The sequence below is a fragment of the Lissotriton vulgaris genome, chromosome 10, assembly GCF_964263255.1.
Source record: "Lissotriton vulgaris chromosome 10, aLisVul1.2, whole genome shotgun sequence".
NCBI classification, from domain to species: Eukaryota; Metazoa; Chordata; class Amphibia; order Caudata; family Salamandridae; genus Lissotriton; species Lissotriton vulgaris.
This window is the reverse complement of record NC_141698.1, coordinates 1,043,510,848-1,043,529,545: the sequence shown is the minus strand read 5'-3', so window position 1 is coordinate 1,043,529,545 and position 18,698 is coordinate 1,043,510,848. Positions and strand designations below refer to the sequence as shown.

The 18,698-nt window shown below is 45.5% G+C and overlaps 1 protein-coding gene across 1 annotated transcript in view; it reads right to left on the bottom strand.

Moving 5' to 3' along the window:
- Window positions 1-18,698, bottom strand: part of TOPAZ1 (testis and ovary specific TOPAZ 1) — a 1,918,280-nt gene that overhangs the window by 1,074,049 nt on the left and 825,533 nt on the right. The window contains exon 9 of the mRNA XM_086942092.1: window positions 8,346-8,409. Within this exon, the coding sequence (XP_086798218.1) occupies window positions 8,346-8,409 (64 nt within the window). The remainder of the gene's footprint in view (window positions 1-8,345; window positions 8,410-18,698) is intronic.

Here is an 18,698-nt window from a genome sequence, read left to right as displayed (position 1 = left end):
CTTCTCTCTTCCTTTTTCCTCTATTGTCCTCCCTCCCTCCCTCCCTCACACACATACTCCGCTACTCGAGGTTGTCTTGGGGCAGCCTGATGGTCCACCCGGTCATGGAGTAAGATAGTAAGCGGCAGGGTGGGGGCTCGGTTGCACCAGATGAACAATAAAAATCCCACTTCGGCACTTCCGGGTGTTTTCCCAAAGTGTGGCACTTGTTTGTTTAACAATCGCTTAGCTCCGATCTGCCAGCTCGGATCATACCATTCTGATGTGCGGTGTTCGTGGCACGTTTTAAGTATCCAAACACAGACGCGACTGAAATCGTTTTCGCGCTGGGAGCCGGCTTACAGATATTGGCGGATATGGCTGAGTCGCAGTGATAATATTCCACATCGCATTTTTGACTGGGATCACGAATTTGGATTAAATCGGGTCGGATATATATCGGGAACTTTCAGAGAAGATACACTACAATACCCTTTTAATAGTAAGACTCCCTTCATACATCTGATACTGGACTTATATAAATTTTGTGGAAGGATCCTTAACTCATCAGTGGTAGTCACTGTTGGTGTTTTCTACAACTCGCAGACGCCCTGAAGAAGTTCTGGTGGTCAGAACGAAACGCATTGGCTGATGATTCTCTTTGAATATAAGAAAATAAAAACGAACTGAGAAAATAACGGGACTCCTAAATTTGGATTTGGACTCTGAGAAACTTTGAATTGATTGTATGTGATTGGAGTGGTGCCCGAAAACTGGATGATTAACCGTTTGGATTCACGTTTCACGTGAGGTGCCCCTGGACAGAGGGTACCGGTTTTTTGCAAGTGGCACACTTTGACTTAATACTCTTTTTGAATTGCTTATCATTACTTTTTGGTTAATACGAGTTTGGGTGCTTTGTCTAGGTGCTATATCCACTGTCCATCTCTCATGGATTTATCCAAACACAGTGCCATTATAAACACGCAAATATTGCAAAGTAATCTAAAGGAGGCAGCAAGTGATGTATATATGTGTTTGCCCGCCGAGCTCGGACTCTCGACACCTGTAGTCTTTTTTAGGTCTCTGGCGGACTCGTGACGCAGGGTGTACTCAGCACCCAGTGATGGAGCCCCGGGCGCACGTAATCATATGAGCTGTCTGCGCCTCCACGGTGCCCTGGATGCTTCATCACAAGTAACTTTTTAACTACATTGGCTCTAGGAATTATGCTCTTTGTGTGTGTGTCTATGTGTGTGTGTGTGTGTGTGTGTGTGTGGCTCTGTGTGTGTGTGTGTGGCTCTGTGTGTGTGTGTGTGTGGCTCTGTGTGTGTGGCTCTGTGTGTGTGGCTGCGAATGTGTGTGGCGGTGTGTGTGTGTGGCGGTGTGTGTGTGTGGCGGTGTGTGTGTGTGGCAGTGTGTGTGTGTGGCAGTGTGTGTGTGTGGCAGTGTGTGTGTGTGGCAGTGTGTGTGTGTGGCGGTGTGTGTGTGGCAGTGTGTGTGTGTGGCGGTGTGTGTGTGTGGCGGTGTGTGTGTGTGGCGGTGTGTGTGTGTGGCGGTGTGTGTGTGTGGGGCAGTATGTGTGTGTGGCTGTGTGTGAGTGTGTGGCTGTGTGAGTGTGTGTGTGTGTGTGAGTGTGCGTGTGGCTGTGTGTGTGGGGCTGTGTGTGTGTGGCTGTGTGTGTGTGGCTGTGTGTGTGTGGCTGTGTGTGTGTGTGGCTGTGTGTGTGTGGCTGTGTGTGTGTGGCTGTGTGTGTGTGTGGCTGTGTGTGTGTGGCTGTGTGTGTGGCTGTGTGTGTGTGGCTGTGTGTGTGTGGCTGTGTGTGTGTGGCTGTGTGTGTGTGGCTGTGTGTGTGTGGCTGTGTGTGTGTGGCTGTTTGTGTGTGGCTGTTTGTGTGTGGCTGTGTGTGTGGCTGTGTGTGTGTGGTTGTGTTTGTGTGGTTGTGTGTGTGTGGTTGTGTGTGTGTGGCTGTGTGTGTGCGTGTGTGGCTGTGTGCGTGTGTGGCTGTGTGCGTGTGTGGCTGTGTGCGTGTGTGGCTGTGTGCGTGTGTGGCTGTGTGCGTGTGTGGCTGTGTGTGTGTGTGGCTCTGTGTGTGTGTGTACGAATGCAATAGGTCTCGCATTTGCGAGAGATTAAGCTATTGGCATTGTAAATGACAATGCCATTTATTTATCTGTTTTCAAAACCAACACATAAATAAAAATGTTGTATTTACAATGCCAATAGCTCTAACTTTTGCAAAGGTGAGACCGTTGCATTTTAAATGCTTGTTAGATTATGTGAATGTAATGCCCTCTCAGTGGTCGGATTTGGAAAGAATTTGGGTAGAGCAATTGACTAGTTGATATGAAAATCAGAGATCACCTTACAAAGGAAACTCGTGTGTGTTCTTAGAACCGCTCTGTTAGCATGGAAAACGAGATAAGACCCTGTAGAAAATAGGGACGGAATCTCGTTCACCCTGCGCACAGAGGTAATTGCCATCAGGAAGGCTGTCTTCCAAGATAGGTGCTGCAGAGAGGCTTTGAGAATGAGTTCAAAGGGGGGACCCATTAATTTAGAAAGAACTACATTAAATACCCAGGGAGGGGGAGGTGATAAAATTGGTGGGTAGACCCTTCTTAGCCCTTCCAGGAAGTCTCGAACAACTGGCATTTGAAATAAAGTAGCCTGAGTAGGTGACTTTCTATAAGCTGTAATTGCCGCCAGATGTACTTTAATAGAAGAAAACTTTAAACCTGCTTTAGCCAAGTAGAAAAGGTACAGCACCCAGTGATGGAGCCCCGGGCGCACGTAATCATATGAGCTGTCTGCGCCTCCACGGTGCCCTGGATGCTTCATCACAAGTAACTTTTTAACTACATTGGCTCTAGGAATTATGCTCTTTGTGTGTGTGTCTATGTGTGTGTGTGTGTGTGTGTGTGTGTGTGTGTGTGTGTGTGTGTGTGTGTGTGTGTGTGTGTGTGTGTGTGTAACTCTGTGTGTGTGTGTGGCTGTGTGTGTGTGTGGCTCTGTGTGTGTGGCTCTGTGTGTGTGTGTTTGTGTGGCTGTGTATGTGCATGTGTGAAAGAATTAGCACTAAATACCACATGTGTGTGAGTTGGTCCTGCCAGGATGTGAACTGATGACCTTTATTACATAACTAAAGATGTCAGCAGCGAGCGTTTAAAACACAGAAAAATCTTCCTGTGTATGTGTGTGTGTGTGTGTGTGTGTGTATGCGTGCGTGCGTACGTGTGCAAGAGTTAGCAGTAACAAACAAACCAGATGTGGACAAGGCTTGGGTGGGCGCTGACTGCCCAAGAATTATAGATGGTGATGTACACGAAAAGTAGCATGAGGCTGACATCACATTCCTCCCAGCTCACACAGCGTGAGATAGTTTTTGGCCAAACTTAACCTGGCAGTTGACTGACATTACCACTCCATGCCAGCACTGAGCTCTTCAGTGTAAACCCAAAGCAACCCTAGCAGCCATTAAAACCGAACGTAAATATAAACAAGGGTAACAATCATGTAAAAATATATACATTAATAGGGAGATCTAGATCTTGTATATCATCATGATTTATGTAGTTCACTGTGAAAACAAAGCTTTAAATAAGCCTGGTTTTTCTGCTTTAAGCTTATTTAGGTTTTTGATAGCAGAGATCACAAACGTTACCTATTTGTCAGTGTAATATGGGAATACATAGCTTAGAAAAATTTAAGGCCACGTACTAAGAATAGGACGTTGGGTGAGATGGATCAAGGGTGCCACAGTGCTTAGCAGAACATAAATAGGGGCAGTGAGTGGGGGGTGCGGGGGGGATTTAAGCTTGGAGCTGCAGAAGCGGTGCCGAGGCTACTTTGCACAGTTGCGGGATGAGACTGGTGCGTGATTTTGATGGGCGTCATGCACGGGCCTTTCATCCTTCTGGGGCCGATAGGAATGGGGTTTGGTGCTGCGGGCGCTGAGGGGACAATGCCGGGGTCGGGCGTGGTCGGGAAAGGTGAGTGCAGTAGAGGATGCGAGGATGGCCGGGGGCGGGGGTGGTTGGGGGGGCGGGGGCCGCACAGTCAAGTGCCCTTGGGTTAGGCACGTGTGGGAGTGCTGGGGATCGGGAGAGGAAGGGTGAATCCTGTCATTGAAGACGACGGAGACCGCTCGGAGTGAGACACGCGTGGGAGCGTTGCTGGGCGATTGGAAGGGGAATCCCGTCATTGAAGGCGACGGAAACCGCTCGGACAAAGGCGTGCGGAAATGCATAGCGGGCTTGGGATAGCAGTCTGGGAGTGGGACAGGCACGGGCCAGAAGAGATGGGCTTCGTTTGCACGGCAGATAGAGTTTCAGGAGGGCCGTTAGGCCTGGCTGATGAGAGGCTCAGCAGGGGGATTCCACTGCCCCCCTCCCCTTTCCATCGCGTAGGGTTGCTTGGGTCTGTGGGACGCAGTATGTAATGGATGCGCTGGGATAGGCCAGAGTGCTGGCGGGATGGTGAGAGAAGAGCAAGTCTCACGTTGCATCAATTAACGTAATAGTTGTCGTAATTTGCAGAAGCTGCCAAGGTTTCAGATTGCTTATGTGTAAGTATTTTCACATTGACAGTGGAATTGTGAGTGTGTTGCAGCGGGTAGGAGGGGCGATTTTTGCCCCCAAAAAAAAAGAATATACAGAGATAAAGTTTCCAACAGGGTGTATCAGTAAATACAAAGTGTTACTTACATTAAAAATGGGGACTGGCTGCTGCTTACGCACTATGCCCCGCGAATGGCATTTCCTCACTGATGTTACAATTCAGCTGACCCCTCACGTGTCACAGCCAGCTAGGGTGCTGTTAAGGGCACGAAAATAGCATTATTAAGGGACGTCCGGTATAACAAAGATGAAGGCCAGGGCTCAGGGCCCACTGGTATGTAGAATAGCTTTGGCAGGTATGAGGTGGGGCATTAAAGGAGGCCTCAGAGAATAGCGAGAGGGAGTCAGGCCAAGAAACATCTACCCCACCCGCCAGCCAACAACAACGCCAGGGAATAGCCAGCCATCTCAGGCCTCAAGAGCGGGCAGATCCGCAACAGGCGCCTTCCACTGTGAGAGGGATATCCTGAAGTGGCTGCTCGCAGAATTTTTATTTTATTTATATTATTTTAATTATACGAGTTTATATAGCGTGAATTTTACCGGAAGGTGTCAGAGTGATCTACATAATAACTGGTTGCGAAATATAAAGATTTAGGATTACGTGCGTTACAAAAAAGATACAAAAAGAAACCAGATAACACCACAAGAGAGCAGTAACAACGGGAGGAGGGCGGAAAGAGGGAGACGGACTGCAGAGGCATGCACTCTTTCAGAGTGTATGCTGAAAAGTGAAGAAAAAAAACAAGCAAAAAAAAAAACAAGACGGAGGGCATTGCTGTGGGGAGGGGGGAGGAGAAATGCGACACGGCTGCAGCAGGGGGCGGAGCGGCGATGAGGGAGAGATGCGGCCTGGCGGCCGTGAATAGTGTGAAGCAGCAGGGGCCTTTGAAGTGAAGCTAAGCTTCACTTCAAAGGTGTGGGAGGAGTGCGGCTGAGGCAGAGCGCACGCTGGGGGAAGCTTGTGGGGCGAAGCGGGAAGAGCTGCTGGCGAACAGATGGCTGGCGATTTGATGCTGTGCACGCGCATTTTAGGTCAATGCGCTTACACATTGACCTAAAAGCGCACAGGCACAGCATCAAATCACCAGTCTAGGTAAACCTCTGTTTAAGCCCCTATAGTCTCGCTCCGCTTAGGCGAGACCTAAAAAGGGAGTTTAAGGCTTAGCAAGTACTTTTGAATGGGAGAGAATGATGCTTAACGGCTAGGACGGTCGACCTCGGAGCTGAGGAACTGGTTTTGAATGTCAGCAGGGACGCTCAACATCCTGCGATTCTGAGCAAATCACTTAATCTCCCCGTGCCTAACAAAAATTAATGTGTGTCTGTAAAGTAAGTGGTGCTCATGTAAAGCGTTCTGATACCTTCGGGTCTAGTTCGCGCTATATACAACCAGGCAAAAAAAAAAATCCAAGTGACAGTAAACTGCATATGCAGGCACTGCAGTGGCAGGCCTGAGACAGGTTTGAGAGGCTACTTCTGTGGGTTGCACAATCAGTGTTGCAGCCGAAAAGTAGAATTCAACTTACAGGCACTGGGTATATGGTATACCACCTTACAAGGGACTTACAAGTAAATTAAATAGGTCAATTAGGTATACCAAGTACACACATTTAGGGAAGAAGCACATACTATTTAGCACTGATTAGGAGTGGTAAAATGCTCAGCATCCTAGGGCCTACAAAAAGAGTTCAGCAAAAAGAAGAGGAGGAAAGCAAAAACTTTGAGGTGACCCTTCAGAGAGGGCCATTTCCAACAGTTGCTGTGAGGTTTAAATGACCCAATACAGCTGCAGTTCACAAAACTCTATAACCCAAGAATAACCATGAATTTACAATACTGTTGGTGGAACATCATTAACATACAGACCTAAAACACAAGTGGAGCTAGCTGTACAGGGGGCTCCATACAGCAAGAGTCAAAAGCTCTGTGACCAAAAGAGAGAGGCTTCATAAAATGTCTGTCTTTGCAAGCCATATGAAAGGCACTGAGCTTCTCCTTTGATGACTATGTTTGATTAACCAGACTCTCCAGCGATGGGCGGAAGGACAATGTGCAGGTTTCCTGGAGTAGACCAATGACATCTGCCAAACAGCCTACAGACTGGCAGATCAGAAAAGGATTTCTCCCATGCAGCCACGCTATGGTCCAAGAAGGCCTTGTTAAACAGAAGTGAGGGCTCTACCACTGCCACAGGTTTTAAGATTTCCATCAACGTGTTATATTTGCTTCTCTATAAGGTAAAGTCAATTAAAAGGCTTCTATAACCCTCCAAAAGAATATTGTAAAAGATAAAACCTGTACTTTTGGAGGAACAAAGGTATAGGAAATATTCTAGCACAGTATTGAGACCAATAGCACTTTCTAATCCGAAGTAAAAGCCAGCATTAGTTTTGTAAGTTTACAGGAGGGGGATCAGCCAGAGTCATACTCCTCCATCCAGCCGTAGGTCTTATACTCCCATAGCCAAGGCGTCTAAATCTGAACTGAAAACCTCATCCAGGAAGATGAGCCTTTGGACACTGGGGGATGGTCACAATGGGGTTTATGATTCAGATTCGCCTGACCTTCTCCGGTGACACATGGATGATGCTTTCCGCTATCAGCTCCTTGGATGGCTCCTGAACCCACACAGTGGGCAATGTCTTCTAAATAGGGCCAGCTATGTGGGTGGCTGCACCTTCAAACCTGGAGCACAACCAAAGGGCTGAACAAACAAGGGAATGATAATCTAGCCTGTTTCAAATTCAACAAAGACATGAGGGTCGAAGCCTGTGGAGTCATAGCACGGGTAACTTTCCAGTCTGCCTCCCCCTCCCTTCCAAAAAGTAGCACAAGGAGTGTCAGAGCTATCCTGAAAAGATGTAATACCAACAGATCATAAACCATAAGGCACTGACCAGAGTGAGGTCAGCCAAAGAAGGAAACTCTAGACTCATTTTCTTAGGCATCACTGTGATCACCTGACATAAGAGAAGTGTCAAGAGGAGGGAAGTAGAACTGAGGTTTGGAACGGTCACATGAATTGGACTTCTTGCTCGAGGAAGAAGTCTTATCCTCTCAAAAAGCACAACGGGCCCTGTGAGAAGAGATCTGTTAGGCGAATGTTCCCAGGAGGATGGCTTACCTTTAGAAGAGTGCCGCTTGTTAGTTTTCCTGTGGGCTTTAGCAAAAAATACTTTGCCGCCCTCTCCCTGACAGCTTGGTGCAAGAGTCGCATGTGGTGGCACCGAACTCCAAACCGAGACACCACATATAGACATCATCGGGGTCCAAAAAAACCATCAACTTGCAGCTTCTTTATGAAAGACTTTATCCCCGAGGCCTGGTACAAATATATTTAGCTTAGTCACTGTCCTAAGCTCACACAATTGCCTGAGAGCTCTTTGGGCCCCGAACAGGCACCTAAGAGGAGTCTCTGAGGTCAGCACACAGTTAGGTGCTTAATAACCTGCGGTGAAGTCATAATGTCTAGAAGTGAACTTGCCGCTGGAGTCACATGGAACATCCTAGTGGCGCTGAAGTCATTTCTTGAAAAAAAAAATACCACCAGATCAGTCTGAACACTAGAAGGAGCATTCACAAAGTGAGAAGGTGAGGGATTTACTGGAAGACTTAGTAAATCAGAAGGAAGAGAAACGGTCTCTTAAAATGAAACTTGTATGTATATTATTTTTTACGAAAAGGCTGGGGGAATAAAAGTACAATATAATGCCAAATATAGATTCCTGTTACAAAAAAACATACCTGCACGATGGAGAATCAATGGAGTATCTGCATTATTCAGCTTCTGAACTATTTCCATGCAGAGCTAGAAAATAAAATGCAAATGCTAGAGTAATAATCACATTGCCAGTTTTACAAAATATATGAAGAATGAAACGCTAGTGCATGGATAATATCGACAAAAAAACTGGTCAGTTTAAAACAGTGTACATGTTTACCTTTGCAGAGTGATACGCTCAAGGTAGCCATGTGCAAGATATCGGTTCATGGTGGTATTTTGTATGTAATTAACAACCCTCCATCAACAAACACAAACAAATTGTTCAAAGTCTACACTCACTTTCAACAATTTGCTCTACCTTTGGCTGCCCTAAAAATGTAGGTTCTCCTGTTCGATTCTATTCAATGGGGCTGCTTGATGCTATTACCTTTAAAAGTGTGCTCCCAAATTATCCCAAGTCCTGCAAGCCTTCCTCTCCAAAGGAGTTGGCACTGCTGGAAACCTCTTGTGCTTTTGGTGGGAGAAACCAAAGAAGGGTGTTTTTGTACTGCCAACAATACAGTGTTTAATGCCATAATGGGCGAATCATTTTTCTCACTTGCTCAAAATCTTAATATGAATAATTTCAGGTATGTATCCAACAAGATTTACGGTTCTGCATTATAGCTATGCTATAGAGATGATCTTGAGGTGCTCATTGCCCCATAATCCATGAAGAGAGGTGCCCAAAAGTAAGACATAGCAGTATGCAGTCAGTCAGTCAGTAACACTTTATTTCGGCAGGTTACAACCATAAAAGTACATAATACAATATAATATTAATATATCAACTTCATCACAAAAGTAACCGATAGGGAATTTACAAAGTTAGAAAGAATTAAAAAGAGCATGGGAAGAACACTAGAAAATTTTAAAATTTCAGTTATCAAGTACTATCCCCACTCCATAACAATGGAACAGCAACGAACACCCGGGCAAAGATGGGGCATAGAAACCTACATTAGGATTACACTTTCGAGCATCATTAGGAACATTTTAATCGACAGTTTCTTTTAAAATACCCTATATCAAAAATAAAAAAAAACATAAATTACGCTGAGAAGAATCGAAAGGTACAAAGGACATTGTAAATCCGAACGATTGAACTTGTTAAAGTTAAGGAGCGTCACAGTTCTCCACTCGGCCTAACACAAAGTGCCTACGTTTACACCACATTGCAAATAAAAACTTGGCGATTGTGACAACAAAAACTGGGCAGGTATCATATTTAAAAATGCTATAGGCCATGTTATGGCTTCTTATACACAGATTTCTAAAAAGTTGGAGGATCCATTTGGCCCTAGCCATCCTATATGCAGAACAGAAAAAGATCACATGGATCTCAGTTTCTTCTACAATTTTGCAGCTGGGGCAGAACAACTTTTTTTTCCTCCGCCCACCTGTTTGAAAACACATAAAGCGAAAGCGTCCCGTGCCTAAATTAGAGAAACAGTTTCTTGGCTGCTAAGGGCTGAATAATGTCAAGACCAGGCTCCAAGCTGTAGCACTGTTTAACACCCAGGAACCTGGAGGTTAGACAGGTGGAGTCTGTAGACTGGATCAGGTGCTCCATTCTATATCCGGTCCAGGCCAAAGTTAGGGATGGTTTGGAAGTACCTAGGCAGGCCTTTTCGGGTTCCGTCCATAGATCATTTCTCCCTATATTCCAAAGTGAATCCTGGATAAAAATTAGCCAAGGGATCTTCCCCGCTCCCCTGATTAACAGGACTGACTTTAGCTCTTCTTTGAAGTTTTCCAGCTCTGGCGTGCTCCAAAGCCGTCGCCAGTACTGGAGTGGGCGGAGAGCGATCAGATCAGCTATAGGGACGACACCCCGATCTAGCCTTAAAGGAGTTAGTGGGGTGCTTTGGGGGAGACCCAAAAGTTGCCTTAGGAAGTTGTTTCAGTCACTGTCAAAGATTTACTAGGGCAGAGACCCCAAAGTTCCGCTCCGTACACTGTGGCCCCCTTTGCAAATTACTACCAGACCAATGACTTTTACAGCGCAACTTCTATGGACTTTTAGAATGCCCCCACTAGCTTGGATACGTTTTAGATTTACCTTAGTAATCTGCAGCCCCCATTCCATTTTGTCGTTTATAGTGAGCCCCAGATAGTCAAATACCGGGACCCTCTCTAGGGGCTTAGAGTCCAAGTTAGGGTGGGGACAATTAATAGAGTCAGCGTGGAAGACCATGTATTTTGTTTTATATTTATCCCCAAATTTCTTCTCTTGCAAAACAAGATAAATGCTGCAAGGACACGCTGCATCCCCATATGTGTTTTAGAGAGGAGCAGCGTGTCATCCGCAAACATCAGTGCGGGGATTTTGCGATTAGCAAGTTTTGGGGAATCCTAGGTCCCTCGCAGCTAACAAATCCTCAATTAATCCGTTGAGAAAGAGGGAGAAGAGTGTGGGCGCAAGTACGCAGCCTTGTCTCACCCCCTTCTCAACCGGGAAGGGCGCTGTGAGTTTACTGCCTTTTCCAAATCTTACCCTGGCAAAAGAGCCATCATGGAGTCGTTTAAGCTGTTGGCAGAGGTAAATAGGTACTCCCATCTTAAGCAATAGGGTCCATAAATGGGTTCGATCTACCCTGTCGAACGCGGATTTGAAGTCCACAAACGTAAGGTAGAGGGAACCACTTTCCAATATTATGGTTTTCCAGTGGATCAGCTGAAGTCTAAACAGCTGATCAATTGTTGACATTTTTGACCTGAAACCTGCATGAACGGAGTTAGAATATTGTGGTCTTCCATCAGGTCTATAGTCTTACCAATAGGACACAGGCAAAAATCTTTTGGATTACGTCTATTAGGCTAATAGGCCTGTAATTACCTAGTTCCAGGGGAGATCCCTTTTTGAAGATAGGAATGATCTCCGCGCCCGCCCAAGTTGGGGGATGATTCATACCACACAGGACAGCATCAAAGAGGGACTGCAGATACAGGGTCCAGATGGTCGGTTCAGATCTAAACAGGTCTCCTGGAACCCGGTCAAGACCTGGAGCTTTGTTCGGCAAGACTTTGGCCAAAGCTGCTGATTCCTCCACCAGCGTACAAGGTGGTATATCGTCGGGGATGACCTCCATTAGGTCTATTACTGGGGAGCCTGCCTCAAAACGCCAGACCTCTTGCCCGAGGTTCGGTTCAATGGCAGACTTACACTCAGATTTACCCGTTTTGAGCAGGTTCCAAAACCCGCTTGGGTCTTTATCAATTAAGGCAGTCTTTATTGCCTGTCACCTATCAATTTCCCAATCACGTTTTGCATCTAAAATCGTGTTTTTAAAATGTGCCCTTGCTGCCTTGATACTCGTGTTGCACCCCTTACGAAGGTTTGCCAAAAGGGAGCTTTTTGCATGTTAACAATCCCTATTGTACCAGGGGTTGTTGCATCTAGCTTTTTTCCTTTTAGGGATTGACTCATTGAAAAAAACCCTGCCAGATTGCCTACCAAGTCCAAATGATCGTTCCCCAACTCCTCAAGATAATCACTGGCATCAGCACTTTCAGTAAAGATGCATGCCCTTTCAAGGAAGGGGATAATAGATTCATACAAGGATGCCATTGCCTCCGGAGTTTGTGTGAGGGTTGCCCATCGAATTCTTCTGCCCCCATCTGTTTAATTACAAATCAGAGGGAGGTAAACCAATGTCGGCATGGGCTGAATCCTGTTTAGGCCAATCCAGTGTTATAACCAAAGGGTTATGATCACTTTCTGTGTGAGGGTGCACCTGAAAATCTAAGATCCTATACCAAAAATCCACTTTTACCAAGGCATAATCTATAGTTGAGTTCTGAACCATCCTCCCAAAAGTAAACTGGCCGGGGTTATCGCCAGGTAAGCGACCATTACAAGCCCTTAGAGAATGGTTAAGTGTGAGGGTACTCATCTGCAAAACTAAGTGAGTCCAAACCTTGATTGGATAATGGTTACAAATTGGGATTCCCCAGGATGAGTCCTCTTTACACGTAATGGGGTCGGGTAAGCCAATAAGAGGTTCAAAATAGCAATTAAAATCCCCCCCACCCCCGATAAGAAAAACTTGCTCGGGCTAAGTTGTAAGGAAAGCCGCCAAACTATCTAGCGTCTGGGAGATCTGTCTGTGCCTAACAGGACGAGAGTAAACATTGATGATGATAAACTTTGGAGAATTATTTGGGGAGACCAGAATACATAGAATATCCAGGGAGTGGGTTTCAATCAACTTTACTTCACATTCAAGATGTGTAGCGACCCAGATACACAAACCTCCCGAGGGTCTTCCCCTAGGCCCCTGTGTGGCTGGTTTACAAAACATTGCGAACCCTTCTATATGTGTGGGGTTCAGGGACCATGTCTCTTGGAATAGACATATCTCCTGGGTATTGATGAATTCACCCCAATCCGGTTGGTCCATCTTAGCATTTAAACCAGCAACATTCCAGGACAAGATTTTTAGGCCCTGATGGACTGGTGTCTTGTAATTCTGCATAGCTGTGCTAGGGGAACCTAACTCAATGTCCCCAGATGAATTCATTGCCTCACCCACTCCAATAAGTTCTTCGTTATCAATAGGATTGCAAACTACATTCCCTACAGCGTTCACTATATCTTGGGGGGAAGCACACATCGTCAATTGCTGATCACAAACTTCACCCACGTTTGCTCTGCAGTTCATTGACCTGTCGGGGACTGACAATAGATCCCTGAGTGGGAGTGAAGATTCTGGCCCCCTCCCAACCTGACATAAAAGTTCTAGGATCCTGTACATCCCCAGCAACCACCCTGGGAGGTTCCCCACACCCCTCCTCCTCACGGGAGGCCACTATGCCACCACAAGGATGGGGACCCTCATGACCGATCGATTGTCCTAGTAAGTGGGACCTAACGCCAAAGTTATATCCAAGGGTCAGTCAATCCAGCTGGTCCAAAACACTGAAACCTATTGCTCACAGGGAAAGGGACTGATGGTAAGCTGTTAAAGGTGTGGTTTCCAGGATTTACACTAGCAGATGTGACCCATCTTTCCCATGGTCTTGCACTCCCTCTCTAGTCGAGGGTGAATTAGTTGGCGAGGTGAAAAAATGGTTAGGGAAAATGACTGTATTCTAGTAGCCCCCCTCCCTGGGTACCAGTTACCTATATAGTCAACTACCCTCCTATCTTTAAAATTAATCACAATACAGTCTCCCTCAAAAAATTTCCTACCATGACCTACCCAGCTAACTCTTCGGGTGAATAAAATTTCACTATACACCTGTGGTGGTAATGGTTTGTTCGTATTTAGCCAGTGAGTGCATTTATTTTTTAGCTCGGTGTACGTCTCCACAACACCCTGCTCCAGCACCAGTACTTTTACCAAAACAACCACGTATAGAGTCAAGGCAAGGGTAAATCAATACATGGTAGACAAGGGGTCACTGCACAGGGAGTTAGGTGGGACGGTCGATCCTCATAGCCTTTGACATTATGCGGGGGAATTAAATACATTATCTCCCACTGGAGGACGAGACCCTGGACACAGAGGCTGGTTCAATGAGGCCCCCCCAATTTGCATATTGTCAGGGATCGTGGTGGTACCACCCACAACAGTCCCAATAGCAGAAGTAGATGGCAAACTGGGCACACTTGGCTGCTGAATGGAACTCCGAGGATTACAAGAAGTGCTCTCAGTTGAATCTGGCACCCCCTTTGAGAAACCAGAGGTTTATTCCCATTCGGATGATTTAATAAGAGAAGTAAATCAAGGTGCAGCAGTTTGTCCTCAAAAGCGATAGTCTCTCGATGATAGGAGTCAATGAGGAGGTAAGTAGCACACCCAGCTTGTTCCAAAAAGCCTTATCAGCTTGGGATGGTAAAGCCCCAACCAAGTAAATCAGAGGTGAACCCTGCTCCTTAGGCACCTTGGCCTAGGCTGATGATCGGCCAGGTTCTTTCTTTTGGATTACCCCACGCCCCACGTGCTGACTGCAGTCTCCTATGGGTTACTCCTGATTGTCGGTCTCGGAGCTGCACTGCCCGCGAGGGATCCTAGCTTGCTCTTGTGGAACTCTGACACGCCTCCGGGGTGTGAGCGGAATGGCCGTGTAAGACTTATTTTTTTTTAGGAGCTTGTATTACGCGACTACAAGATGCTGGCCTGATCGGCGAATTGATTGTACACATATTGATGCTGCAATAAAAATATATTTTAAAAAAAAATGATAGGAGTCAATGAGGAGGTAAGTAGCACACCCAGCTTGTTCCAAAAAGCCTCATCAGCTTGGGATGGTAAAGCCCCAACCAAGTCAATCGGAGGTGAACCCAGGAAAGTGGAAAGTGTCCTCCTTCAAGAGATGTCAAAGAACGAGGGTGGTTAGGCCCTATGGGAAAGAGGGTAGATAGGGCCAATATAATGAACAAGCATTTGCAATGCAATAGGTCTCGCATTAGGAAAGTTTGAGCTATTGGTATTGTAAATGACAATTTTTTTATTTATGTTTTATTTTTTTAAATAGCGAAATTAATAGCTTTGTCATTTACAATGCCAACAGATATAACTTTTGCAAATGTGACACCTATAGCATTTGTAATACAATATGTGTTGGATTTACGTGACTTACATGTATTGATATTACAAATAACAATGGCTTTTAATTTTTTTAAATAATTAATACTAAAATAAAAGTTATTGTAATTTATATTGGCGACAGCTTAAACTTTTGTAAATAACTTTTGTGAAGATTATGTTCAGTGTATTTTATTGTGACGAAAATCCAAGTACAGACGTGAAATATTAACATCTTTTTGTTACATTTATAATAAAGCTTGGAACATTGAGAGAACATATTTGAACCAGTTGTTGTTTAATGGTTGCACAGATTTATGCTGTGGTGGTGCTGAGTTGGCCCCCCCTTCTTTTCTTTAGTGTGTTTTCTGGGGACACCTTAGACACCTCTTGCCATCTACCTGCTATTATTGGCTATCTACCGGCTATTGACTGGGTTTTGAGACTGTATAGACCGGATAGAGGTGGTCTGGAAGATAAAAGACGTTAAAAAGAAAGAAAAAAAACGTGCTCTTTTTCTCGGCTTAAAGCTAGCACCTGGATATTTGGGCTCTTTCTCCGGCTCTGCTCATACCTGCATCAAACTCTCTTCGGCTACCGGCTGGATGGTTGTAGGTTTCCTCCTTTTTCCGCGAAGAGCTCCATTTTGGTGTTATACTGTGGGGTAGTCCGTGGGCACGGAGGAGCTCACGTCACGACCCGAAGGAAAATGCTGCAGAAAGTCACTACGCGTAGTGGCAAAACGAAGGAGCAGCCAGCAGCGAAGGATGTCAGTGAAAATGCCACAGGGGATGTCCGTGAAAATGGCACAGGGGGAGTGGCAGACAGAGGTGAGAGCGCCATCCAAAATGCTTCTACCCCTAATTTAAACCAGTTTTTTTGTTGCTTTATATACCGCGAAGTCGGCCTGAAAGTATTGGAGCGCCGTCCTGCTGCAAAAAAATTGAATCCGAGCTAGACAGGCCTAGGATTAGGTGTATTGAACCTCAAAATATTAACATACAGTGTGATTTTCAGAATGACCAACAAATGACAAAAAAGCCTCCCACAAAAATGTTAATTAATAATTTTTGCCTAGTGCATGTTTATTGTAAACACCCTGAAAACCGGATTACATTTTACTGTAATTGGACCTATGAGTCACGCCCCACCGAACACCACAGGATGGGCTCACTCTAAGAAGCACTTAGATTGGTTCCTGTAAATACAGGTTATTTACAGCATTATGAAGCAGCATGGTCAGGCAGGAAGGGTAATCTAACATTTGCTTTCATTAGGATGTCTTGGAAAACCTCTTCTTAATATGGCACTATGGCGGCCAGTAATGTACAGGTCGTAGACGTAGAACCTTAAAAGTATATCACATTTGTTGAATAAAACTGTTGTTAGGAGCCATATTAAACGTTTCCCTTAACACACATCCATGAAGCGCACACTCAGTGGTAACACAGGGACAACTCCTTACGACCTTGGTGATAAAGCCATGCATGGGATCACCCTCGTCAATTCGCTCTCTGGTGATTATGCCAGTACTTAATTTGTCCGGCTGTTGCAGGTGGTGGGCATTAGCACTCGTTTTTGGCACCAGAACTTATTTTCTTAATCAGACTTTGACCCAGAGCAACAGAGAGAAAGACAGTAAAGGAGGAAACGAAGGACTAGAAAAAAAGGAAAACAGTGGCAAAGGGAGCAAGAACGGATGAAAAAAGAACTTACACGGGTGACATAAAAATCACGAAATGTTAGATGGTGGAAGGTGCAACGGGTGAAATCAAGACAAATCAGCCTCGGTATTCGGCAACGCCAGACTAATCTAAAGGAAATCTCTAGGCCCATCAGCTTATTTTGTAAATCGAGCACTTTCATGTCCTACTGTAGACATTTTTATAGCGAATAATTCTTATTGTGTCTGCATAGGTCTGTCAACACGCCATTATGCGAGCAAATGCAGAAGAGAAAAACAAGAAATGAAAATTAATTTAATAAATATTGGTAACCTGCAGACTATTTCACAGTAAAACTGCATACACATATCTATATGTTGACAGGCCCTCGTGGATAGTTCCAGGTTTGTTTTTCTGTATAACAAAAGAATATGTTAAAAAACAACAACAAAAGAACCCTTCTCTCAGATAGAACGAGATCAGATTGGATTGGGCGTTTGAGGACTGTCACAGAGAACCTGTAGGTCAGTCAAACCGAGGGTAACTAAGTTTTAATGAAACAAAATATTTTCTTACTCATTTCCGTTAACAATATGCACCACAATAAATAAATGAAACAATGGAGGAGGAAAAAGCATCCACTACAACGTCTATCTTCAATGCTGCCCCTTTACAGCAGTTTATTTATAGTTTTTCAACCAGAATCGGAAATAACAGCGAGCGTAGTAATACACATTTTATTTTTATAAAATACCACCCTATAATTTCTCTCAGTTGCACTAATCCCATACAATTCCAAAGTAATCTATGCTGTTCTGGTACCTAGCGATTATTTTAGAAACAAATGTGTGCATTTGCAATCATGAGGTACATCAGAGTCGGACTGGGCCCAAAAAATAGGCCTGGGCACCAAATCAAAGTGGCCTCCATTCGTGAAGTAAGTAGGTAACAATCGGGTTAATATCAGGGAAATACGTCCCGCCTGCCCATAACTACTAAAAAACCAGCACAAACACTAAATTGTCCTACCAGCCAATTGGGCACTGCTAGATTGCCCTATATGCCAAATCAACCCTGAAGCACATGCTCTAGATAGATGGAACTGTCGAATAAGGAAGCAGACAACACTAACTGTTCACCCGGGATGCCCTCGCCCCAAAAAGGTAGTCTCATATAACTCACTAATACATAAGAGCACTATTCTATGGTGTATATTTTGTGTACTTTGCTGGATTCCTTGCTCAGGTTTGGACAAATCTATATTCCTCTGATGAGCTATTTTGAGAGCGAAACATGCGTCTATGGTTGCTTTCAGTTAATCCAGACGGCATTTTACTAATTCAGATACTTTACCTAGGATGGGGAATACTTGTGTTTCTTCCGGCATTAGCAGTGGACATGCTTTACTAGTGCAGCGTTGAAAGACTTTGTCGCCCTACAGACACCAGAGCAAACAAAAGCGGTTTCCACTTGTACAGTGATGTAGTTCACTTGGGATGCTGTTCAACTAAAATGTGAGCCCCTCGCACAGCTTTCAAGTATTTTCCTTGGTTAACAGCAGAAATTCAACAAGACAAGTTCATATTAAGGAGTGCCGCCGCGCTGCCCGCGGCGACCCGGAAGCTCTTGGCCGGCCGGCGAATCCGATCGCGGCCGACCGGAAGTCCCGCCTCCCGAGGTCCGCGAGCCCGATTGAGAAGAGGAGACGAGACGCGCCGCGCCGTGAGGAGCCCGCCGGAAGAGCGCAGTCGGTGAGTGGGGCCCAGGGCTGAAGTGAAGTGCGTGCCTGTGTGTATGCCTGGGAGGGGTAGGGGTGGGGGAGGGGGGGAGTGTGTGCGCGCGTGTGTGCGCATGCTTGACTGTGTGTGATTGAAAGAGAATGCGAGGTAGGGGATAGTGTGCCTGTATGTGTGCCTGTATGTGTGTCGTATGCCTGCGTGTGCATGCGCGCAAACTGTGTGTGTGTGTGTGTGCGTGCATGCAGAGGGGTGGGGGCTGCCTGTGTGTGTGTGTGAGCAAGGGATTTGCTTCGCGCATGCGCAGCTACCAGACGCTCGCTCCCGAGGTGAAATCTGACCTCGTCAAAGCGCGCGTCTGGTAGCTGTCCTCATTCCTAAATACGGGCCACAAAAGGTCT